The sequence below is a fragment of the Schistocerca piceifrons genome, chromosome 3, assembly GCF_021461385.2.
Source record: "Schistocerca piceifrons isolate TAMUIC-IGC-003096 chromosome 3, iqSchPice1.1, whole genome shotgun sequence".
In the NCBI taxonomy this organism is placed as follows: Eukaryota; Metazoa; Arthropoda; class Insecta; order Orthoptera; family Acrididae; genus Schistocerca; species Schistocerca piceifrons.
The window spans coordinates 601,888,452-601,913,249 of NC_060140.1; the positions used below are offsets into that span (position 1 = coordinate 601,888,452).

Below are 24,798 nucleotides of genomic sequence, written 5' to 3' on the forward strand. Positions count from 1 at the left end.
TTCTGATGCAATCTGTTGGACAGTCTTCAACTGGCATGAACAGTTTCGTTGATGTTCCTGACATGAGCGTTATTGGTAGACATTGAAGGGATGATATGAATTGAGGATAATCTTTAACTTCCGTCCTGCCATTTTGAAACCATGTGAACCATTTGTAATGCTGAGTATGGCTTAAAAGCACTCATCACTGTAGGCTCTGTGCCTCATTTGGTGGGTCTCTATAAAGGTTTTTTTGACTTTCACATAAAATATAATGCAGGCATGTTGCTCCTCTAACACTGCCATGTCGATATTCGCAAACTGTGCTACGTGGCATTCTACTCAATTCAGAACTGAATTACACATTAGACACAGGCTTGTGTAGGGGTGCCAACTGCATTTTACTCCAACATACTATTGGTGTTAAATTACAAATGTTCCAGAATCTTTTGAACGGACCTCGTACCACACCATTTTTTTATCAATAATGTGCTGCATGTTTTTCAAGCAATACAGTAATGGTTAGAACTGAAGGTTCTTGTTTCTGTTTTCTTTTCTTTTTTATTTGCTACCAGAAAACGAATTTTCTATTTTTATTACAAACCTCAAGCTGCTCAGTAGTCTTAGGCGAAACTGTAAGTAAATGATTGCTTGCCCAACACAAGTGGACACTTACTACTTCATAATGAGTGTCATATGGATGTTTCCACTGTCCTTAAAAATTCAGTATCATTGCTACTTAAGAGAAGAGATTACACACAAGTATGACATTTCTATTCTGATGTTCCTGTTGAACTGGGAATTGACCTTTTATGATCACCATAGAATACATACTGTTCCTCTTAGTTGTCCTGGCTGTAACCAAGCTTACTGCACATTTTCAAAACTTGTTCCTTGTATCCACTTGAAAGCATACACCCAGCCACATGGTCAGTGACTCTGTTTCAGTTCAGTCAGTGGTGAAATTTGCATTATTATAGAAAGGCGATGTGTGAAATTCCTCACATAGGAAAACTATACAGCTTTGTATGCAGGGATGATTTGCATAAATTGGCAGTACGAATAAACAGAACACTAGTTGTGTAAATTGAAAGCTCCCAGTTATAAACCATAAAATATGCTTTGCAACAAAGCACAATGAAAATTGTTGCTTTTAAAGTATGTGTGTAATTTGGTGACTCATCCAACACCATTGCCTCAAAATTATGCAGATTTAAACTTTCTCCACTTTTTATAATTTCTTCTAATTGTGTACCATGGATCTTTTCATTCTCTAATCCTTCCCATCCATAAGTATACTTCTTGTATCATCTTTGTTTGGCCTTTGGAATACCACTACATACACTAAACTCTATGATATTATAGTAGTATCAGATATTCATCTTAGAAGATCCCAGAATTATCATACCACTTGTTTGTACTGCTGCAGTGATCATTTACAGATGCATGCTTGTTAATAACAACTATAAGAGAAGAATTTTTGTTACATTGTGAAGGTAGATTAGTTTCTTTACCAAATAATGGCATGGCTGACTCTGAATTGTGGTTCCATAAATTTGTGTACCTGTTATGGTGTTCAATTGCAGATGGATTAGGCTTTACATACATCCCTTATGATGCAGTTCATAGTGTAAGTGTGCCTCCCCCCCCCCCCCCCCCCTCCTGTACTTGCTCAATTTAATTGCTACACCATATGTGGTCCATTTCCTTTCCCTTGATCAAGAATTTGATGGACGAATATGCTGCTTATTAAACTCACATTGTTTAGGGCAACAATTTCATATTTCAGTTATCTTGTAAAGAGCTTTTATTCGCCTGTTTCTTGTAGTTTGTCTAACTATATGTTATGGTACTTGGCTGTCTTCCATTTATCTCAATACCAGAAAAATATACTTGCGAAATATACCCATATACAATTCAGCATACACTATGGTGAGCTGTTGGCTAACACTACCATTGGAGACTAAGTCAAAAAAGTTGTCATTTTATCCAAATCTTCATGCTGTATTAGATATATGGATCCCATTCTACTATGTGTGCTACAGATCACTTAGTGATAATGTTATTTATTATCAGTAAAGATAGAAATTGTTACTACATTTTCTTCTTCTCTTCTTCCTCCTCCTCATCACATAAAGAGGCAGAAAGCAATAGATCTTTAAATTTTTCATAGGTTTCGTAATATTCAGAGAAGTGACTCATATGCCTTGGTCATTTCTTTCCAAATTGTGTGATATTGTAGAAACTTTACGTGAATAATGGAAACTGACTACATCTGCTATAACTATTTTCATATTTAGAGTAACCATTGCCTCTGGGGAAATGTGATCTGTCGTATGTCTTTCGGTTTTTTTGGAACTTGAGCCTGTTTTTGTAATTAAATACTCCTGGTTGATAACACATTCTTAGAATTGTGAATAAGCATTTGAAGACAATTAACATTTTTAATGTCATAGACCTTTGTTGAATTAACAGCAAGTTGTTTTACATGTTCACAAAATGTCCAGTTTTGCTGCAGTGTAACTATAATTGATTATTCATGTTTCTGAAGAAGCTACAAATGTTTCTTTGCAGCTCAATGAACTGCACATGCAGGTTGATCTCATTTCATCTTAATGTACTGTTGCTCATCTGGGCATTGATTTTTCGTAGTTGAGCATTGCTGACATTCTACTTCTACATGTACTTCCATACTCTGCAAACCACTGTGAAGTGGATGACAGAGGGCACTTCATTTACATTTACATCTACATCTACATGATTACTCTGCTATTCACAATAAAGTGCCTGCAGAGGGTTCAGTGAACCACCTTCAAGCTGTCTCTCTACCCTTCCACTCTCGAACAGCGCGTGGGAAAAATGAACACTTAAATTTTTCTGTGCGTGCTCTGATTTCTCTAATTTTATTGTGATCATCATTTCTCCCTATGTAGGTGGGTGCCAACAGAATGTTTTCGCAATTGGAGGAGAAAACTCGAGATTGAAATTTCATGAGAAGATCCCGTCGCAACAAAAAATGCCTTTGTTTTAATGATTGCCACTCTAATTCACATATCATGTCTTTGGCACTATCTTCCCTAAGTCATGATAATACAAAATGAGCTTCCGTTCTTTGTACTTTTTTGATGTCATCCATCAGTCCCGCCTGATGCGGATCACACACCGCACAAAAATACTCTAGGATATGGCAGACAAGCATGTTGTAAGCAATCTCTTTAGTAGACATGTTACACCTTCTGAGTGTTGTGCCAATGAATCACAGTTTTTGGTTTGCTCTACCCACAACATTATCTACGTGATCGTTCCAATTAAAGCTATTTGTAATTGTAATCCCTAAGTATTTAGTTGAATTTACAGCCTTCAGAATTGTGTGAATTATCACGTAATCGAAATTTAATGGATTTATTTTAGTACTCGTGTGAATAACTTCACACTTTTCTTTATTCAGGATTAATTGCCACTTTTCACACCATACAGATATCTTATATAAATCATTTTGCAATTCTGATGACTTTACAAGATGGTAAATGACAGCATCATCTGCAAACAATCTAAGACAGCTACTCAGATTGTCTCCTATGTCATTAATGTAGATCTGGAACAATAGAAGGCCTATAACACTTCCTTGGGGAATGCCGGATATTACTTCTGTTTTACTCAGTGACTTTCCGTCTATTACTATGAATTCCTTTCTGACAGGAAATCACGAATCCAGTCGCACAACTGTGGTGATATTCCATAGGCATGCAGTTTGGTTAGAAGACGTTTTGAGGAACAGTGTCAAAAGCCTTCTGGAAAAATTATAAATGTGGAATCTGTTTGACATCCCCTGCTGATAGCACTCATTACTTCTTGAGTATAAAGAGCTAGTTGTGTTTCACAAGAACAATATTTTCTGAATCCATGCTGAGTATGTGTCAATAAATCATTTTCTTTGAGATAATTCATAATGTTTGAACACCGTATATGTTCCAAAACCATACTGCAAATCGACATTAGTGATATGGGCCTGTAATTCAGTGGATTACTCCTATTTCCCTTTTTGGGTATTTGTGTGACTTGGGCGGTTTTCGAGTTTTTAGGTACGGATCTTTCTATGAGCGAGTGGTTGTATATAATTGCTAAATATGGAGTTATTGTATCAACATACTCTGAAAGGAACCTGACTGCTATACAATCTGGACCGCAGGCCTTGCCCTTATTAAGTGATTTACGTTGCATTGCTACACCGAGGATATCTGCTTCTATTTTTCTTATCATGGCAGTTTTTGTTAATTGTAATTCAGGAATATTTACTTCATATTCATTGGTGGGGTTTGAGAAAACCATGTTTAATAACTCTGCTTTAGTGGCACTGTCATCAGTGACTTCACCATTCTTATCATGCAGTGAAGGTATTGATTGTGTCTTGCCACTGGTGTGCTTTATGTATGACCAGAATCTCTTTGGGTTTTCTGCCAGATTCTGAGACAGTGTTTCGTTGAGGAAATTATTAAAATCATCTCGCATTGAGGCACGCGTTGTATTTCAAACTTCTGCAAAACTTTGCCAATCTTCGGGATTTTGAGTTCTTTTAAATTTGGCATGCTTTTTTCGTTGCTTTTACAACAGCGATTGTCGTATTTTGTGTACCATGGGGATCAGTGCCATCACTTATTAATTTATGTGGTATATATCTCACAATTGCTGTCAATACCGTCTCTTTGCAATCATTCCACATATTTTCTACAATTGCATGATCACGTTGGAAGAAGTGGAGACTGTCTCTGAAAAAGGCGTTAAGAGCATTTTTGTCAGCTTTTTTAAATAGCTGTACTTTGCATTTCTTTTTGATGGTTGTGAGTGTTACGGTATTCAGCCTAGCAGCAACTGCCTTGTGGTCGCTAATTCCTGTATCTGTCGTGAAACTCCCTATTTGTCAAGGATTATTTGTTGCTAAGAGATCAAGTGTGCTTTCGCAATCATTTACACATAGAGTGGGCTCATGAACTAATTGTTCAAAGTAATTTTCTGAGAAAGCATTCAGTACAATTTTGAATGACATTTTGTGTCTGCCACCGGCTTTAAATGCATAATTTTTTCAGCGTATTGAGAGTAGATTGATGTCACCACTGACTATAATTGTATGAGTGGGGTACCTATTTGAAATGAGACTCTAGTTATCTTTGGAGTGTTCAGTAACTACACACATCAAAAAACGTTTTGCACCACCAAGTTTCATAGAACTCCTGAAGATAGATGTTGACTGTGGATATTGTATCACAGGCATAGTCCCTTTGACTGCTCAGAGATGTCACCAAACCTGCCCAGAGGTGTAAACAACCATGCATGAACAGCGCCTATTAGACAGAGGGGGTCCGACAGCCGATGAGTTCCAGTTATTCCACCAGGAAGCAGATACATGGCTTGTGTTGTCTTGTGTGTGTCTTGTGTGTTCAACCATGTCTAGATGGTCAGTACCACGGTTTGATCACATCTGCATTGTTACTTTGTGCCAGGAAGGGCTCTCAACAAGGGAAGTGTCCAAGTGTCCAGGTGTTTTCGAGTGAACCAAAGCGATGTTGTTCAGACATGGAGGAGATACAGAGAGACAGGAACTGTCGATGACATGCCTCACTCAGGCTGCCCAAGTGCTACTACTGCAGTGGATGACCGCTACCTACGGATTATGGCTCAGAGGAATCCTGACAGCAACGCCACCAAGTTGAATAATGCTTTTTGTGCAGCCACAGGACATCGTGTTACAACTCAGACTGTGCGAAATAGGCTTCATGATGCGCAAATTCACTCATGACATCCATAGCGAGGTCCATCTTTGCAACCACGACACCATGCAGTTCGGTACAGATGGGCCCAGCAACGTGCTGAATGGACCACTCAGGATTGGCATCACGTTCTCTACACCAATGAGGGTCACATATGCCTTCAACCAGACATTCGTTGGAGCCATGTTTGGAGGCAACCTGGTCAGGATGAACGCCTTAGATACACTGTACAGCGAGTGCATTAAGGTGGAGGTTTCCTGCTGTTTTGGGATGTCATTAGATGGGGCCGACATACACCACTGGTGGTCATGGAAGGCAATGTTACTGCTGTATGATATGTAAATCCATCCTCCGACGGATAGTGCAACCCTATCAGCAGCATACTGGCTAGGCATTTGTCTTCATGGACGACAATTTGTGCCGCAATTGTGCACAACTTGTGAATGACTTCCTTCAGGATAACGGCATAACTCAACTAGAGTGGCCAGCATGTTCTCCAGACATGAACCCAATCAAACATGCACTGGATGGATTGAAAAGGGCTGTTTATGGACGACATCACTCACCAACCACTCTGAGGGATCTACACCAAATTGCCGTTGAGGAGTGGGACAATCTGGATGAACACTGTGGATAGTATGCCAGACGAATACAGGCATGCATCAATGCAAGTGGAATTGCTACTGGGTATTAGAGGTACCAGTGTGTACAGCAATCTGGACCACAACCTGTGAAGGTCTCAATGGATGGTGATACAACTTGCAATGTGTGGTTTTCATGAGCAATAAAAGCCACCAACTGTATTTAATCAATCCTTTCTGAACAGTATTAGGCAGTTTGAAATAATTTCGGCTGAACTTATTTCCGGCTTTAGCCAGCTTTCCATACCTATAAGTATTTGAGATTCAGTGCTTTCTCGTAGGGCTTGGAGCTCCGATTCTTTCCCAACACAGCTACAGCAATTTACAACTACAATATCGATTGTTGCTACAACTACTGTACTGTGTTTTACCTGCCCCCTTTTAGACCAATGCCCTTTCTGTGGCTTCGTGAGGCCCTCTAACGTAGAAAACCGCCCAGACTCTTCCACACAGCCCCCGCTACCCATTTAGCCGCTTCCTGTGTGTAGTGGACTCCTGACCTATTAAGCAGAACCCAGAAACCCACCACCTGATTGCACAAGTTGAGGAATCTGCAGCCTACACAGTCACAGAACTGCCTGAGCCTCTGATTCAGACCCTCCACTCAGCTCTGCACCAAAGGACAACAGTCAGTTCTATTGACAATGTTGCAGGTGATGAGCTCTGCCTTAATCTCACAAGCAAGACCGGCAGTCTTTACCATTTCTGCTAGCTGCCTGAAACGAGAGAGAATCTCCTCCAATCCAAAGTGACACACAACATTGGTACCAACATGAGCCACCACCTCCAGTTGGCTGCACCCTGTACTCTTCATGGTATCCGGAAACACTATTTCCACATCTGGAATGACTACCACTGGTATGCACACGGAGTGCACGCTGGCTTCCTTCCCCTCCTTGGCAGCCATGTTCCTAAGGGGCCCAATTACGCACCTAATGTTGGAGCTCCCTACTATCAGCAAACACAACCTCTGTGAATGCCCAGATCCTACAGGTCGAGAAGCTTCCTCTGGAATGGGGTGGACGACTGCATCCGGCTTAGAGACTTCATCAGCCACATAAACCTGCTCATCAAACATACCAGGGAGGTCCTATGATCGGCCTCTCAGAAGGTCTTTTGCTTCATCTGCCACTTCACTTGACCACGGGTGAGAGGTCAACATCAGTGCTGACTGTACTCGAGGAGGCTACAGCAAAGAGCCGGTTGGGAGGGGGGGTTACATGGGACGTGCTCGACGTCCCTCGCATCCATGCATCTGAATCTGACCCACAGTGGTGCCCCTTGGCAGCAGCCTCAAGCTGTGTGACGGAAGCCAACAACGCCTAGAACTGTGAGCGAAGGGTCACCAACTCAGCTCACATCTGTATATAGCAATCACAGTTACTATCCATTACTGAAGTCGCTCCTGTTTGAAGCTTGTAAAAATAACAAATGAACAGTGTACTCAGTTTATTAGCAGGAGAAACTCAAGGTGCTCTCTCACTGACAGTCTAACCGACACTGAGCTATACTAACCAAAACAAACAAAAGACTGTACAGTACAAGGTTTGATACATGTGTCGATAACAACGGTAGTACTGTATGCTACACTGTTATTAAAATAAAAGGTTTGTCGAGTAAGCACTCAAACACACAAGAAATTTCAAAAATAAACTAGTAACTACACAGATAACTGAAAATAAAACACTCTTGTTTCAAGCTCCTAAAAGATATGTAACAAACGAATGGTGTACTTGCCTTACTAGCTGCAGGAACGCGAGGTTTTCTCTCACTGATGGTCTAACTGACAATTCCTATCATACTGGTTATTAGAGCTTCTTCCTGTTCCATTCACATATGAAATGCATGAAGAGTGACTGTTTAAATGCCTCTGTGCATACTGGATTTAGCCTAACCTTGTTATCACAATCCCTGTTGGAGAAATATGTAGGTGGTTGTAGTATATTCCTAGCTTCATCATTTAAAGCTGGTTCTTGGAACTTTGTATGTAGGCTTTCTTGGGATAGTGTGCACCTACTTTCCAAGAGTCTGCAAGTTCAGTTTCTTCAGCATCTACCTCCATAACATTCTTCCAAGAGTCAAAAAAATGTGCGACCATTCATGCTGCCCATTTCTGTATATAAGCAGTATCCTATGTTCATTCTATTTGGTACAATCCTACACATTTGATCATAATTCTAAAATGTTTCTCACAAGTAGTTTGTAAGCAATTTCCTTTGTAAACTGATGCTATTTAAAGTACTGTTAGTGCAATCTTCTCTCTTACCAACATAGGCAGTTCATCTCATAACTTGATTAATAGTCTCAGCCCATATAATTGTCACTTCAAATCACTAAATTCTCTTAGCTAGGTGTTTTTTTTAAATAGTTTTTGTGAATAGTGTAAACACTCTTCAGTAGGATTGTAAAATTGCTACACATCCTTTTAGCAGCCATTTCCTACTACCTTCTACTGCACCACTCAAAAAATATATCTGATTAAAGTGATTTCAACTGTTCTAAACTCTACTACATGGTCCAGTCACATTGATGTTACTGTCCCCTGTGTTTGACATCAGCATACAACTCACAGACAGCAGGTGGCAGAAGAATCAGTGAAAGGTATATAAAGTGTTGGGGGGATGTGGAAAAAAATGCAGTCATTATTGGAATGTGGAAATGGAATGATTTAGCTGACATCAAAAAGGGCATGATCATTGACTTTCAGGCCAAGAGTGGAAGATTTTCAAAATGGCAAAGTTTGTAAATTGTTTGTATGTCACTGTGGTTAAAGTATATTTTGCATGGCACAATAGCACTATCAAAAAGTAGCAAAAAGCCAGCTGTGGAGCACTACAGGCCATAGATGACAGGAGTGAACAAAAGCTGCACAGATGTGTACAGGTGAGTAGACATGCAACTGTTGAGTAATTGACCACCCAGATGAACCAAGAGGCTACCAGTAGTGTCTCGTCAATGACCGTCCAGTGAATGTTGCTGCGTATTGGCCTCCACAGCTGGCACCTGGTTGATAACATTCACCCTGACTGCTGTTAATTGGCAATGCAGGCTGGAATTTGCATGCCATCACCACAGCTGGTTGTCCACTTTGTGCCTACAGTCAGCCTTTTCAGATGAATCATGTTTTATGCTCCATCAGACAGATGGCTTTTAGCTTGTGTGATGTAAAACCTCTGAAAACAAACTAGGAGGGAGCTTTATGGATTGGGGAATGTTTTCATGGCATTCTCTGGTTGGCCTCACCATGCTGGAAGGCACAGTAGATCAACACAAGTTTCTGTATATCCATGGGGTCCATGTCCACCCCGACATGTACTTCATTTTTCCTCTTCACGGTGACATCTAGCAGCAGGACACTGCAACATGTCACATAGCTCACAATGTATGTGCAAGGCTCTGAGAGCACCAGGATGAGTTTACAAAATTGCCCTGGCAACTGACTCTCCATATTATATCCAGTCAAGAATTGTTGGGACCATGTAAATCATGTTGCTCACGCCATGGGTCATCAACTGAGAAGTGTAGCACAGCTGGTCACAGTACTGGAGTAGACATAACTCCACATCCCTGTTGGTACCTTCCAGTATCTCACTGACTCACTTCTTTCACATCTCGCACTGCCAAAGGCGATTATTCAGGTTTTTGACAAGTGGTCCAATTAATATGACTGGATAGGGTAATATGTATTTCACTCATCTATGAAATGGTACCTGACTTTAAATGGAACATTACTCTGTTGATAACATTTGTAAAGATACTGAAAACATTCAGCATTTCACCTTTGTTTTGCTACCATCAATTTTAGTTCCTGTGCCCTCTCTGAGTGGCTGGACACAACTCTGGTGCCACTAACAGACTTCACATATCATCAAAATTTCTTTGAGTTTTGTGAGAGATACTTTGAAAAGATTATGCTAGGATAACCATTGAAGGCCTTCTTGACAACTAAACACATTTCATCCAGGATCTCTGTCTCTGTAACTCTGTGCTTTGTTTACACATATTGTGCAGTAGTCCTTGTTTCTTTAGATGTTTCTTTACAATAACTGTACATCATGTAGTGTACTTCCCACCATGAACTGTTCTACTAAGTATACAGGGTGGTTCATTGATCGTGACTGGGCCAAATATCTCACGACATAAGGATCAAACAAAAACCTACAAATAACGAAACTTGTCTAGCTTGAAGGGGGTACCAGATGGCGCTAAGGTTGGCCCACTAAATGGCACTGCTATAGCTCAAACGGATATCAACTGTGTTTTTTTAAAATAGGAACCCCCATTTTTTATTACATATTAGTGTAGTATGTAAAGAAATATGAATGTTTTAGTTGGACCACTTTTTCGCTTTGTGATAGATGGCGCTGTAATAGTCACAAACATGTGGCTCTCAATTTTAGATGAACAGTTGGGAACTGGTAGGTTTTTTAAATTAAAATACAGAATGTAGGTACATTTGAACACTTTATTTCAGTTGTTCCAATGTGATACATGTATCTATGTGAACTTATCATTTCTGAGAACTCATGCAGTTACAGCGTGAGTACCTGCAAATACCACATTAATGCAATAAATGCCCAAAATAATGTCCGTCAACCTCAATGCATTTGGCAATACATGTAACGGCATTTCCCTCAACGGCGAGCAGTTCGCCTTCTGTAATGTTTGCACATGCATTGACAATGCGCTGACGCATGTTGTCAGGCGTTGTCGGTGGATCACGATAGCAAATATCCTTCAACTTTCCCCACAGAAAGAAATCCAGGGACGCCAGATCCGGCAAACGTGCGGGCCATGGTATGGTGCCTCAACGACCAATCCACCTGTCATGAAATATGCTATTCAATACCGCATCAACTGCTCACGAGCTATGTGCTGAACATCCATCATGTTGGAAGTACAGGGTGATTCAAAAAGAATACCACAACTTTAAAAATGTGTATTTAATGAAAGAAACATAATATAACCTTCTGTTATACATCATTACAAAGAGTATTTAAAAAGGTTTTTTTTTTTTCACTCAAAAACAAGTTCAGAGATGTTCAATATGGCCCTCTCCAGACACACGAGCAATATCAACCCGATACTCCAACTCGTTCCACACTCTCTGCAGCATATCAGGCGTAACAGTTTGGATAGCTGCTGTTATTTCTCGTTTCAAATCATCAATGGTGGCTGGGAGAGGTGGCCGAAACACCATATCCTTAACATAACCCAATAATAAAAAATCGCAGGGGGTAAGATCAGGGCTTCTTGGAGGCCAGTGATGAAGTGCTCTGTCACGGGCTGCCTGGTGGCCGATCCATCGCCTCGGGTAGTTGACGTTCAGGTAGTTACGGACAGATAAGTGCCACCTATCAGGAGGTTTAACACCATACTTCGTTCGAAATGCACACTGAACAACTGTCGTCGATTCACTTCTGCCGTACTCAATAACACAAAAAGCTTTCTGTTGAGCGGTCGCCATCTTAGCATCAACTGACGCTGATGCCTTGTCAGCCTGCCTGCTTTCATCTAATACTTTCCCCTCTTTGGGGAAGTGTGAGGGGGAGTTTGTAGCCTTTTGGCTTTTACTCCCCTGTGTACATGTGTGTGTGATTTTTCTATATATTTTTGGTGTCTGTGATATGTGATGAATTGTTGTGAGTGTGTCTGGTACTTCCCTGAGGTAGGCGAGATGATTGGTGATATATAGGAAGGAACTGGATTAGGGACTGGGTATTGGGATTTTATCTTCGACTTAATCGTTGAAGATCGTCATAGGGCGCTTGTGTTTATTGCGGGACATGTCATACCGACCTAGGGAGTGGATGACTGCATTTCCGGATCTGGAAGTACCTTCATAGAAGGCCCTTGCCAGATCCTGGAAACGCTCTCTCAGGAGTGGGATTTCGGCTGCGGCGTGCAGGTCGTCTGTGGGGAATCCGAGAGGTAGATGCAGTGCCCTTCTGAGGGCGCGGTTTTGCAGCCTCTGGAGTTTGTCCAGGTGCTGCTTTGCTGCGTATCCCCAGACAGGGCACGCATACTCCATTACCGGCCGGATCAGGGCCTGGTATACATTTACTGCTACTGGGAAGGGAAGGGAGCTGGTTGTGTTCAGGATAGGGTATAGGATGGACATTCTGGCAGAGACCTTCCTGTGGACCTCGTCTATGTGGGGTTTCCACGTAAGACGAGAGTCCAAGGTTACGCCAAGGTACTTGGCGGTTCTGCGCCAGGGGAGTTGGGTTCCATTTAGGTGGAGGTGGAGGGGGGGACGTTGAGGAGGTTCGCGCCTTCCGAGCCTGCGGGTAATCAGCATTGCCTGCGTCTTCTCCAAATTGATGGTGATGCGCCAGCGACGGGCCCTGGTTTCTGTGTCGTCTAAAACCCTTTGTAGCCTACGAATGACCAGGTCCTTGTTCGCATTTCCCGTGTAGAAGGCTGTGTCGTCTGCGTACTGCGCGGTGTGCACCAGGGGGGCCGTTGGAGTGTCCGCAGTGTACAAACTGTACAATACAGGCCCCAGGACCGATCCCTGTGGCACCCCGGCGCGAATACACCTTCTGGTGGAGGTGGCAGTTTCTACTTGGACGGAGAAAGTCCTATTCGTGAGGTAGCTCTTGATTAGCAGAACTATGCTCCCTGGAAACCCTTGTGAGTACAACTTATAGAGTAGCCCTCTATGCCATACTGAATCAAAGGTTTTGGCTATGTCTAGTAGCACTATCCCGCAGTAGCCTCTGTGGTTGAAGCCCTCTGTGGCTGCTTCAACCATTCTCATGACCTGTTGTGGGGCAGAGTGCTTCTGCCGGAATCCAAATTGGAAATCCGGCAGAATTTGCTCTCTGGTAATATGTTCTTGTATGGGTTTTAGCAGGAGGCGCTCATAGATCTTGCTGAGTGTTGGCAAGAGGCTAATCGGCCTGTAGTGCTGTGGGAATAGGGGGTCTTTCCCTGGTTTGTGTATCGCGACCACTTCCGCATGTTTCCAGCAAGCTGGGAACTCGCGGGAACGAGTAATCTCATTGAGGACGTTCGCGAAGTGTGTGATCGCTGTGGGTGGGAGTTTTTTGACTAACTGGTTTGTGACACTGTCGTGCCCTGGCGCCTTTTTTGTAGGGAGGGACCTGATTACTCTTGCCACGTCCTCGGGGGCAAAAAGTATGGGTTCGTCCTCTGGGTCCTCCTCAGCATTGAGGAAGACGGCCAGTTGACGATTGACTACCTCTTCATGCTCTTCATCCTGGGGTTCAGCCGTTTGAAACTGCTTCTCGAAGGAGTCGGCGAGGGCGTTGGCCTTCTCAGCATGGCTGTAGACCAGTCCCCGCTTGCCTCGACTGCTACTCAGCGCCTCAAGCGAACAAATGTACAACTAAATGAAACTTTATAGCTCCCTTAATTCGCCGACAGATAGTGCTTAGCTCTGCCTTTTGTCGTTGCAGTGTTTTAAATTCCTAAAGTTGTGGTATTCTTTTTGAATCACCCTGTACATCGCCATTCTGTCACGCAGTGAAACATCTTGTAATAACATTGGTAGAACATTATCTAGGAAATCGGCATACATTGCACCATTTAGATTGCCATCGATAAAATGGGGGCCAATTATCCTTCTTCCCATAATTCCACATCATACATTAACCCGCCATGATCGCTGATGTTCCACTTGTCACAGCCATTGTGGATTTTCCGTTGCCCAATAGTGCATATTATGCCGGTTTACGTTACCCCTGTTGGTGAATGATGCTTCGTCACTAAATACAACGCATGCAAAAAAATCTGTCGTCATCCCGTAATTAGAAGAGAAATGGCAGAACTGTACACGAAGTTCAAAGTCATTGCCATGTAACTCCTGGTGCATAGAAATATGGTACGGGTGCAGTTGATGTTGATGTAGCATTCTCATCACCGACATTTTTGAGATTCCCGATTCTTGCACAATTTGTCAGCTACTGATGTGCGGATTAGCCGCGACAGCAGCTAAAACACCTACTTGGGCATCATCATTTGTTGCAGGTTGTGGTTGACATTTTACATGTGGCTGAACACTTCCTGTTTCCTTAAATAACGTAACTATCCAGTGAACGGTCCGGACAGTTGGATGATGTCGTCCAGGGTACCGAACAGCATACATAATATACGCCCATTGGGCATTTTGATCACAATAGCCACACATCAACACGATATTGGCCATTTCCACAATTGGTAAACGGTCCATTTTAACACGGGTAGTGTATCATGAAGCAAATACCGTCCGCACTGGCAGAATGTTGCGTGATACCACATACTTATACATTTGCGACTATTACAGCGCCATCTATCACAAAGTGAAAAAAGTGGTCCAACTAAAACATTCATATTTCTTTATGTACTACACGAATATGTAATAAAAAATGGGGGTTCCTATTTTAAAAAACACAGTTGATATCTGTTAGACCTATGGCAGCGCCATCTAGTGGGCCAACCATAGTGCCATCTGGTTTCCCCCTTCAAGCTGGATGAGTTTCGTTCTTCGTAGTTTTTTCGTTTGATGCTTATTTCGTGAGATATTTGGCCCGGTTGCTAGCAATGGACCACCCTGTATATCCATCCAGTGCTTGGTCAAGTACTATTTTATACCTGAGTCACAGTTCTTCTACATGTTCCTGCCCAAGAGTAAATGTTTTGAATTTTTCTTTGAGAGACATGATATGATTGTCTCGTTATTTTACTTAGGGAATATGCAAGCCGCCTCATTTTAGTAATCATTATTGCTAAAAATGCTTTGTGATCTTTGAGGATGTCCATATTGAATCTGGCATTGAAAGGTCAGGTCAATTTGTTGCTATTACGGCTAATTTATTTCCATCATGAGTGGTCTTCTAAAGTATCTGGTCTACTTAGTTTTCAGAGAAGGCGTTTTGTAATATTTTGTAGTGTTCCTTTGTCATTCCTATTACTTAAAAATCTGTAACTATCCCAGTTTCTGAATGATTAACATCTCCTTTGATGATGATGGTGTGATTGAGGAACATATGTATTGGTGAAATAAAGTTTTCTCTGAAGGTTTGATTAGATTTGGGGTTGAGTCGGGTGGTCAAATGGAAAATGCACCTATTGGTTTATGCTCAAACCTGATACTGAGTCTTGCCCATTCAATCTCAAGTTTAGATTCAGTTTCTAGCTTGGTGGATTTGAGTTTTGTATCTACTGCAACTTCCGTTTTCCCATTAGAGTATCCTTTTGATATACACATAAATTTTCCCCAATAATCTTGCTACTATCAATTTTGGGGTTTAACTTTTTTTTTATCTATTGTTATGTGAGATCTAGTGCTTTTTAGCGTAGCTGCTTTTAAATATACTCATACTATGGCATATGGTACAGATGTTGTTACCTGGACTGTAATGAGAGTTCTTGTTGTTTTCAATACATTACAATAAAAGTAATAAATTAACAGTGGATCCAAAAGAAAAATAAACAAAAGACCAATCATCCCTCATGAAGAAAAGGCTTTAGGTACTGGATAGCCACATAAAAAGTTGGTGGTTACTCCAATTCAGCTATAGAATTTGCATTTTTCATAATATTGTTACATTTTTCATAAGAGATGGTTAATCTTTCCTCTCCTTGTATTGTATCTGTGGTTGGTGTATTTCTGTGGAAATTGTGTGATGGTGCAGGTTGGTCACATGTCAGTCCCTGGAAAATTCAGATACATCTAATTGACTCTTGGGAGTAGATTGTCTATTTATGTTATGTATTCCCTTCAGATAGTTCATACCAACTCCTCATAATTTCTTTAGGAACAGCCTGTATGATCATCTAGAACTGAAGATTAATGTGAAATGTTATCCTCTGAAGCTAGGAATTTAACACTTCTTACTAGTTTACTGTTGACTTTATTTTATTTCTCTTGAATGAAATTAAACCACAAATGGTGAGCATATGATTTCTTGGTTGAGTTAAAAAAAATTGTTACATTTTTGTTTGAGGCATCACCATGAATGTGTTTATGCATGTCAATCTTTTTATTCTTGTTGTACATATTTCTTTGTTATGCGTGAGTTATATTGGAGATTGATGTACACTTCTTGTGCAAAATTAAAATTATTTATTTTGTTTTAAATCTGTTATGCAGTTACTTTAGCTTGTGATTGAAAATTATACAACTTTTTCAATGCATGCTACTAATTTTTGTTCTGTGGTTATTGTTTCTTTTTAAAAGACTAATCTTACATCTTTCTTTGATATTTAATTACTGCTTTGTTTAGTTTGCTGCTAATATTTTTTCAGGAGGATCCCGGTTAAGCTCTTCTTGGCAAATGTGTAGGTATTTCATTCAGATTTCTGTTAACAGTTTATTTCTGATTAATTTTGCTTTTGTAACAAATAATTATTGCAATTAAATGAGAAAAGGTGAGAATGATGAAGTAGATTCACTCAATAATGTTAGCTTTTCATTAATATTCCCCCTTCCTGTGCTCTCATTTAATTTCTGTATTATTAATACCACCTATCCATAAGTGCTGTAGCTCTCTACTATTGCACCTAATGTTTATTGTAAGAGTTTCAGAGTAATGAGAGGTTTTATGAAGAATGTATAATACCATAAGTTAAACTGCTTTGTTAACAAGACTAAAACTCACGCTCACAGTATAATTTTATTTGACTATGAGCATGAAGTGCACATATCGCTGAGACTATGCAGCAGTAGCATCACACTTGGAAATGAATACTTGATCCAGTCACACAAGACCCACTAGAAAATTATTACAGTACAGCTAATATTTTTACAGTATTTTGATGTTAATTCCGCAACACTATGCATGCAACTTCAGTATTGTCAGAAAATCTTGTGCTTACATCATTCATCGCCAGTCAGAGTTTCTGTATCGGGGAATGGTTTCCTTCATAGCCTCCTCAACTCGCCTTGTCCAAGGTACACTCGAATGTTTCCCAACCTGCAGCATGTAGACATCCATGTATTTTCCTTAGTATTGTTGAATTGGGGAAAATAAATCTCTCACCTTGAACATGTGTGAATATTTTAGAGCTTCATCAACATATGCCATTTGCTCAGACCATGATATGCCCTTGACTGACAACACATTCATAGGTGTGCAACGAGGTTGATGATTCTATTTTTGTCTGTAGGAATGGAATAGTCAAACCAGCAATACACTAATTGGCTTTCTATCAGTACTCCTTTGTTGATCTAATATTGTTGCTACTGGTGTTGTCAGTTCAAATGTGTCAGACTTTTAGGCGTGATTAAAATTGAACAGTTACTTTAAACTATGTTAGTACTATTATGTTATGTACATAGGTTATAGAAGATAGTAATATTCTACAGCCCAAACGTTTCCATTTGTACTGAAAATATATTCTAAGATAAGAATCAGATACTGATTGTGTGTTCAGAGGCTAGATCAAGGCTCACCAAGTAGGGTAGGTACTGAGCAATAATTGCTCGCTTTCAGCATAATACTTCATCATGTTCAGGAAACCAGAGAACACTTGTAACTCACCCAGAAATAGTTTATCTTCCGATTCTGACATGTGACATGGGCGGTATTGATCTTTGCTGATTTGACTTGTGGGGACATTGAAGGTATATGGAGTGGCAGAAGGGAGGAAGGGAAATGATGGTATCAGAAAAAAAATGTTCTGTGGTGTAATTGGTAGATCTGTTCTAGGGCTGGTTAGGGAACTACTAAGAAGAATGTTAGAAGCAAAGAAGAGAGTACAGGGGACTCCTGAAGAGTCAAGTTGAGCAGTAAGAGCTTAAAAGATAAGAAGTGGTTCCAGAAGAAGGATAAACAGACAGAGACTGATGTTGGGATGAGTGGCTGGATTTGGTGGCATGGGGCGTGGTAGGATTATGAAATAGATTTAGAGCAGAGAGGTTGTGGAACAAAGGCTATGTAACAGAGTGAGTTTCCATCTGAACAGTTAATAAAAACTGGTGTTTTGGAGGTAGGGGGGTCCTCAGTTTCTTGGGTTGTGTAGAAGTCTTATGAGTCAACACCATTATTTTGTGCAATATGCTGTGTAACTGGGTGGTGTAGTTCTCTTTTGGCTGCAGTTTGACAGGTGACATTCTTCAGGGTGTGGAGTTGGTTTTTGGCCATAGGTGCAGCAAAGTTTATAGATGATTTGGCTGCTTTTACAGGTTGCTCTGCCTTTAATGGGATAAGAAAGTTTATTGTAGAACTGAAATAGGAGGTGGTGGTTGATGAATGAGACAGATCTTGTACCTGGATCTTTCACATGACATAGGCATGTGCTTGGGAAAATAATGAGCAAAAGGCAGACAGTGATATTGAGTGTGTTGGGTTGATGGCAGAACATCACGTTGGGAGAAGTGGGAAGGTGAAATAGTTCCTCATTTCATAGTATTATGAGAGGTAGCTGAAGTCCTGCCAGATAATCTAATTCCACTTTTCCAGTGATAAAGTTATGGTGAGAGAGAGAGTTGTCAAGATCACTACTCACTCATCAGTTGACAACAGTGGCAAATTTGGTGGCTCTGTTGGAGGACTTTATCAGAAAGCTAAGTGAAATTCTGTCCTCACTAGGTACCTAACAGAGCTGAAGTTATTTCCACAGTAATAAGAAGTTAGGGACTTTGATCTGTCATGGAGATGCAAAGTGCAACTATTGCATTTGGATCAGCATCTTTCTCCTTCATTTTCTACTCACTAGAACTTATTTGTGATTGAATTTGACAGTGTTATACTTTTGAAATATGATCTTGGATATGTATTTGCCCACAGTCATGTGTAAAGTTTTCTAGTTACACCAGTAGTATTATTTGTACATCAGCTTCAGAAGGTTAACTATCTCATTTGAGACATTGCTAGCATAGAACTTAGGGAGACGATTGAATGAAAGTCATAGACAGCAGTGCGCAGATGTCGGTAATGAATTATGCCTTGTTATCACAAAGCTTTGTAAATCAGTCTCAATTTTGATGTGGCTGCTATCTTTAAATTCAGAGGGGCTGCTGTATGAATGAAACTTTATATAGTTTACGATAATGATAGCAGGTGAAGAAATGAATTAAAATTTATGACATGGTCAGGACTTGAACAAGGGTCTCCCAGCTTACTAGGCATGGTTCTAGGCATTATACCATTATACAAGGATGGTTTGGAAAGTTCTCGGAATGGATTAGGAAAAAAGTACTTACATCACAGACACTTTTTTATTTTTCAATGTAGTCTCCTTGTGTGTTAATACATTTGGTCCAACAATGTTCCAGGGCATTCATCCCATCACTAAAATGGATTTCCTCCAGGCCTGAAAAATAGTTGTCAACTATGGCTATCAATTTTTTATTTGAAGTGAATCTACATCCACCAAGAAAAATTTTCAGTTTTGGTAAGAGATGAAAGTCTGACAGAGCCATATCAGGTGAATAAGGCAGGTGCGGCAGCAGTTCATACCTTAATTTGTGTAATTTTGCCATGGCGATGGCACACTTGTGTGGCCGTGCATCGATCTAGCATCAAGACTTGCGGCACCCATCTTGCAGATAATTTTTTCATTTCTAATTCTTCAGTTAAAATGTGATATACCATTTCAGATGACATCTGGTAAGAATGAGCAATTTCACGCAATTTCAATCGATGATCCTCCATGACCATTTTGTGCACTTTTGCAGTGATTTCTGGAGTAGTGACACATCATGACTGACCACTGCGTGGATCATCGTCTAAGCTCTCCCGATCACATTTAAATTCATTTGTGCACTTGGCAACAGTTGAATATGAAGGAGCAGAGTCCCCAGTGTATTCTGAAAATCACCATAAATGTCCTTTGCTTTCATATCTTTCTTTATGAAGTACTTAATCACTGCTCAAATCCCGATCCCCCCCCCCCCTCCCCCCGCCCCCCCCCCCCCCCCCCATCTTCGCGAATCACTACACGGGAACAACAACAGAACCACGTCACCACCACAGGTCTTTTCCAAGAGCACTGACGTGGTGTGTGTTTACAGGCAACGGGCCAATGAATATTATGTGAACAACCCGTTGCACTAGCGCTGACCTCTCGTCGTGATTCAGAGAACTTTTAAAACCACCCAACACAGCTGCATGGGCTACCCTAGCCTATTGCCCACTCTAACACAAACTTCAGTTCATGTTTTCAGCTTGTTTTCCCCTTCTTATATAATCACTGTATTGGAATAGCACCTGTACGCGGCACAAATTTTAATTCATTTCTTCAGCTGCTATCATTATTGTAGATGAAGATGAGACTCAAATATCTCAAGGAAAAGTTAATTATATGAGGTTCATGTAGTTTGCTTATGTTAAATTTCTTGCAGAAATTAATGATGATGGATATAGCTTAAATGTGAATCTCAGATAATATGAGGATCATTTCCAAAGTTCTGCACACTATGAGACAGAACTGAAGAAAATAATTTATTTTACAACTTACCTTTACAGGCCTTCAATATAATCTCCATTTTTGCTTATGACAGCTTTCCAATGTTTTGGCAATGTCTGTATTCCAGATAGGGCCCCTTCATTGTTGAGCTGTCTGATTACTTGGGTCACCTCACTGAAAGCTTCTCAAATGTATAAAAACATTTTCCACGGAATGATTCCTTCAGTTTGGGGAAACAAAGTCTGATGGGCTCGTATCAGGACTCTATGGTGCGTGGGGAAGTATTTCCCATCCACATTTGTCACGCATTTCACTCACAGGTATAGCAATGTGCTGTCTTCCATTAATGTGTGAAATGAGGACAGCAGCTGCAAACATTTCAGGCCTTCTTTAATGAGTTTTTGGGTGCTAAACATTTTGCAGAAACATCTTGTAGTATGTACCTGTTACAGACATCCCCTGGGGCACTCTGTTTGTAGCTATGACTCCATTCCTGTCATGCACAAAGGTCATCACCTTTGACTGTTGGTGGCAGAATTTTTTTGGGCGTGGAGAGTTGGGACTTTTTCATTGTAATGACTGGAACTTCAGTCCTGGCTCAAAATCCTGTAACCAGGTTTCATCAATTGTAACAATCCTTTTCAGAAACTGTTCCCCTTCAGTTTGATAACATTGAAACAATTTTGCAATTCATTTGTGACCTACTTTCTGCTCTGCACTCAGACCATGCAGAACCCATTTGGCAGCAGCTTTTCCCATCTACAACTTTTCAGTTATGATTCTGTAAACTGAAGACAGGCAGTCTGGCTTGTGAAATTTTCTCACTTGTTTTTGTCACTCCTCCATCAAAGTCTCGTTAACAGTAACTTGAGAAATGAAGCCTATTGCTGTTGATGGCCTTCCACTTCCTTGGGTCATCCTCAGTGCTTACCTGATCTTACAACCAGGCCACTGTGATACTGTGATAGTGTGCTACGACCCACTACACTATTCCACAGTATTCCTTTCAAAGTGTTGTAAATTTCAGTTGTGTTCTTTCCACGTGGGGATTCGATTTTGACATAGCAACACACTACAAATAAGCCAGCCTGACTAGGTTTCAGCTTCCATTGTAAACCTGAAAAACTCATGACACAGCCACACAAATCAGCAAACACAAATATAGACATCACACCTTAAGCCTTGCTCACAGCTGACATGAATTTCAACTTGATCACACCATCATAACAGTCGCGCTTGCATAGTGTGCAGGATTTTTTTAAATGATCCCCAAAGTTCAAATGTCTTCAATACAAACTAATAGGTAATCACCAAACAGGAGTAGTTCACATTTTAATAGGTGTGCAAAAACTTTTGAAGCTGATACATTTCCGTGTAGAAAATAATGTTTTACATAATTTTTATGTTGTTGTCTCACTCAGGTACTTGGATACAGGGTATTGCATTTTACTCTTGACCATATAGAATAAGTGTAATTGGTTGCTTGTTTCATTCTTACATTCAATACAGTTAAATAACATAAATGTTTAGTTGACCGTTTATCCTATTTGTGATTTATTTGTTTAAGTCCTGAGGGCTTTCCACTGTTCTGAAAGAGCAGCACATACGCTTCCACCTCACATTCTCCTGACAGCGCAAGCAGGGCTCAAAGAGCTGTTGAAAGCAGGTATTGTGACTTGATCAAATAGGCATTGGGAAGCTCCACTACACATGGTATGCAAAAGGGATGGTTCCTGGCAGTGATGTAGGGATTACATGGCACTTGTGCCCTCCACAATTTCCGATCGTCACCCTGTGTCTCAAGTGACTGAGTTTAACAGTGCCATCACTTATGCTCAGGTCACTACTGTGGTCGATTGTACAAAGGCATTTTTGTAAATTCTGATAGTGCCAGAGGACATTCAAACACCTGCTGTATTAATGCGTTTTGGACTTTTTCAGTATAAATTTGTCTTGTGGTTTGAGAAATGCCATGCAGACATGGCAGTGTTTTATTCATGTAGAGCTGTGTGGGTTACCATTCCTAATTCTTCTATAGGGATGATATCCTCATGTTTTCATCTGCAGTTTGGGAGCATCTGTCTCACTTGAGACAGCTTTTTCAGCACCTACTGGAGTATGACATAGTCATTAATACTGCGGAGAGTGTTTTCGGCAAATGAGTGTGGCAGTATTTTTGGGTATGTTGTCTCATCAGTCGGCCCATCACCACTTCCTGAACATGTGGCAGCAGTGTAAGATATGCCTTTGCCAACAATTGGGAGAGGATTGCCCAGATTTCTAGGAATGTTAAATTACTAAGGTGACAACTTTCAGGGCTGGCAAGTCAGCAGGAACCAATTACTGCACTACTCTCGGGCAAGCAGACAACCAGCGGCTGGAAGGTCCTTGGACTTTGGGGAGTGAAGCAGCATTTGATAAAGTCAAGCAATGTTTGGCACAAGCAGCACAGCTGACTCACCCACACATTAGTGCCCAACTGGCTGTAATGGATGTGAACCAAAATACAATTGGCACAACATTGCAGCAGAGAGTGGATGGTTGATGGCAGCCTCTTGCCTTTTACTAACAGAACATTACACCATAACAGAAGAAATGGGGTGCTGTTGATCTCAAGTAGTTGGTGGTCTACACAGCCATTAAACATTTTTTGTTATGTGTGGAAGGAATAAATTTTACAATTTTTACTGACCACAAACCACTAATTTGCTTCTTCCAGTGGGTGAGAGATCATGGCTCACGTCGGCAGTGTAAGCAAGTGGGATATATAATGCAATTTACAACTCTTGTCCATCACATTTCATGTAGAAACAGCATTGCCACAGGTTGCCTGCCACAAAATAGTGCCAGCTTACAGGCGGTGCCGTGAGCTGAGATAGTGGCCAAGAAACAAAAAGACACAGTACTGCACAACTTGCTCCAAAGTGGACACACAGCCTTGTAGTTATGACACATTTTTGTTCCATATTGTGTCATGAGTGTCTGGTGTGACACATCCCGAGCAAACAACGCTTGTACATACCCGCAGAATTTTGGCTCATCCGGGCATCCAAGCAACAGCAAAGTTAGTGGCAAGCTAGGTGGTGTGGTCCACAATTCAGAAGGACTGCTGTGATTTGGCACACTCTTGCCGAAGTTGCTAGTGCAGCAAAGTTGGCAGACATTCTTTACAACCGGCTGCACATTTTGCAACCCCAGATGCAAGATTTTCACACATACATGTGGACATAGTAGGATCGTTACCCTTCTCAGATGGTCACTCCTATCTAGTAACTGTAATGGATCATTTCTTGAGGTGGCCGAAGCTGTTACCATACCACACATATCCGCAGAAGCAGTTGCAAAGACATTGGTGCATATATGGTTTACGAGGTCTGGCATTCCTCAAACCGTTAAACTAACTGTGGACACCAGATTGAGTCACAGCTGTTTAACGAGCTTCTTCAACTGTGCGGCTGCAACTACCTTTCCATTACTAGCTACCATATCACCAGTAATGAAGTGGTGGAATGGTTCCATCACATGCTAAAGGTGGCATTGATGGGTTACTCGTAAATGTGGACAGGTGCCTTGCTATTGGTATTGTTGGGATTGTGCACAATACTAAAGGAGGATCTGCAGTATTTGCCAGCTCGCCTAGTCTGTGTCAAGCAGTTGTGTGTTACCAGGACAACTCATTGTTCCAGCACCAATTCAGTCGACCACTCCACAAACAATGACAGAGTTTGCATGGCACTTCAGGTACCATATGAAATGTTTGCATTCAGGTCCACCTGTGAGGTACTGAGAGAGATCCATAGAGATCTGCTTACATGATCACAGTTGTGGCTCAGACATTATACTGTACAACGACTGTTACACCTTCCGTATACTGGTCCCTACAGAGCGCTTTTGAAAGAGAAGAATACCTTAAAGATTGACCCAAACGGCAGGCTTGAAACATTGTCATGGAGCAGCCAAACCCTGCCTACCTGTATAAGGATGAACTTCCACAGCATTATCCCGGTGATTTTTCCAAGAGTTAAAAAGAAAGAAGAAATATATTAAGAAAGTTC

The 24,798-nt window shown here is 41.0% G+C and overlaps 1 protein-coding gene across 1 annotated transcript in view; it reads left to right on the top strand.

The window, feature by feature from the left end:
• LOC124787832 (vacuolar protein sorting-associated protein 13D) overlaps window positions 1-24,798 on the top strand; it is a 557,316-nt gene that overhangs the window by 430,790 nt on the left and 101,728 nt on the right. The window contains exon 55 of the mRNA XM_047254770.1: window positions 16,640-16,672. Within this exon, the coding sequence (XP_047110726.1) occupies window positions 16,640-16,672 (33 nt within the window). The remainder of the gene's footprint in view (window positions 1-16,639; window positions 16,673-24,798) is intronic.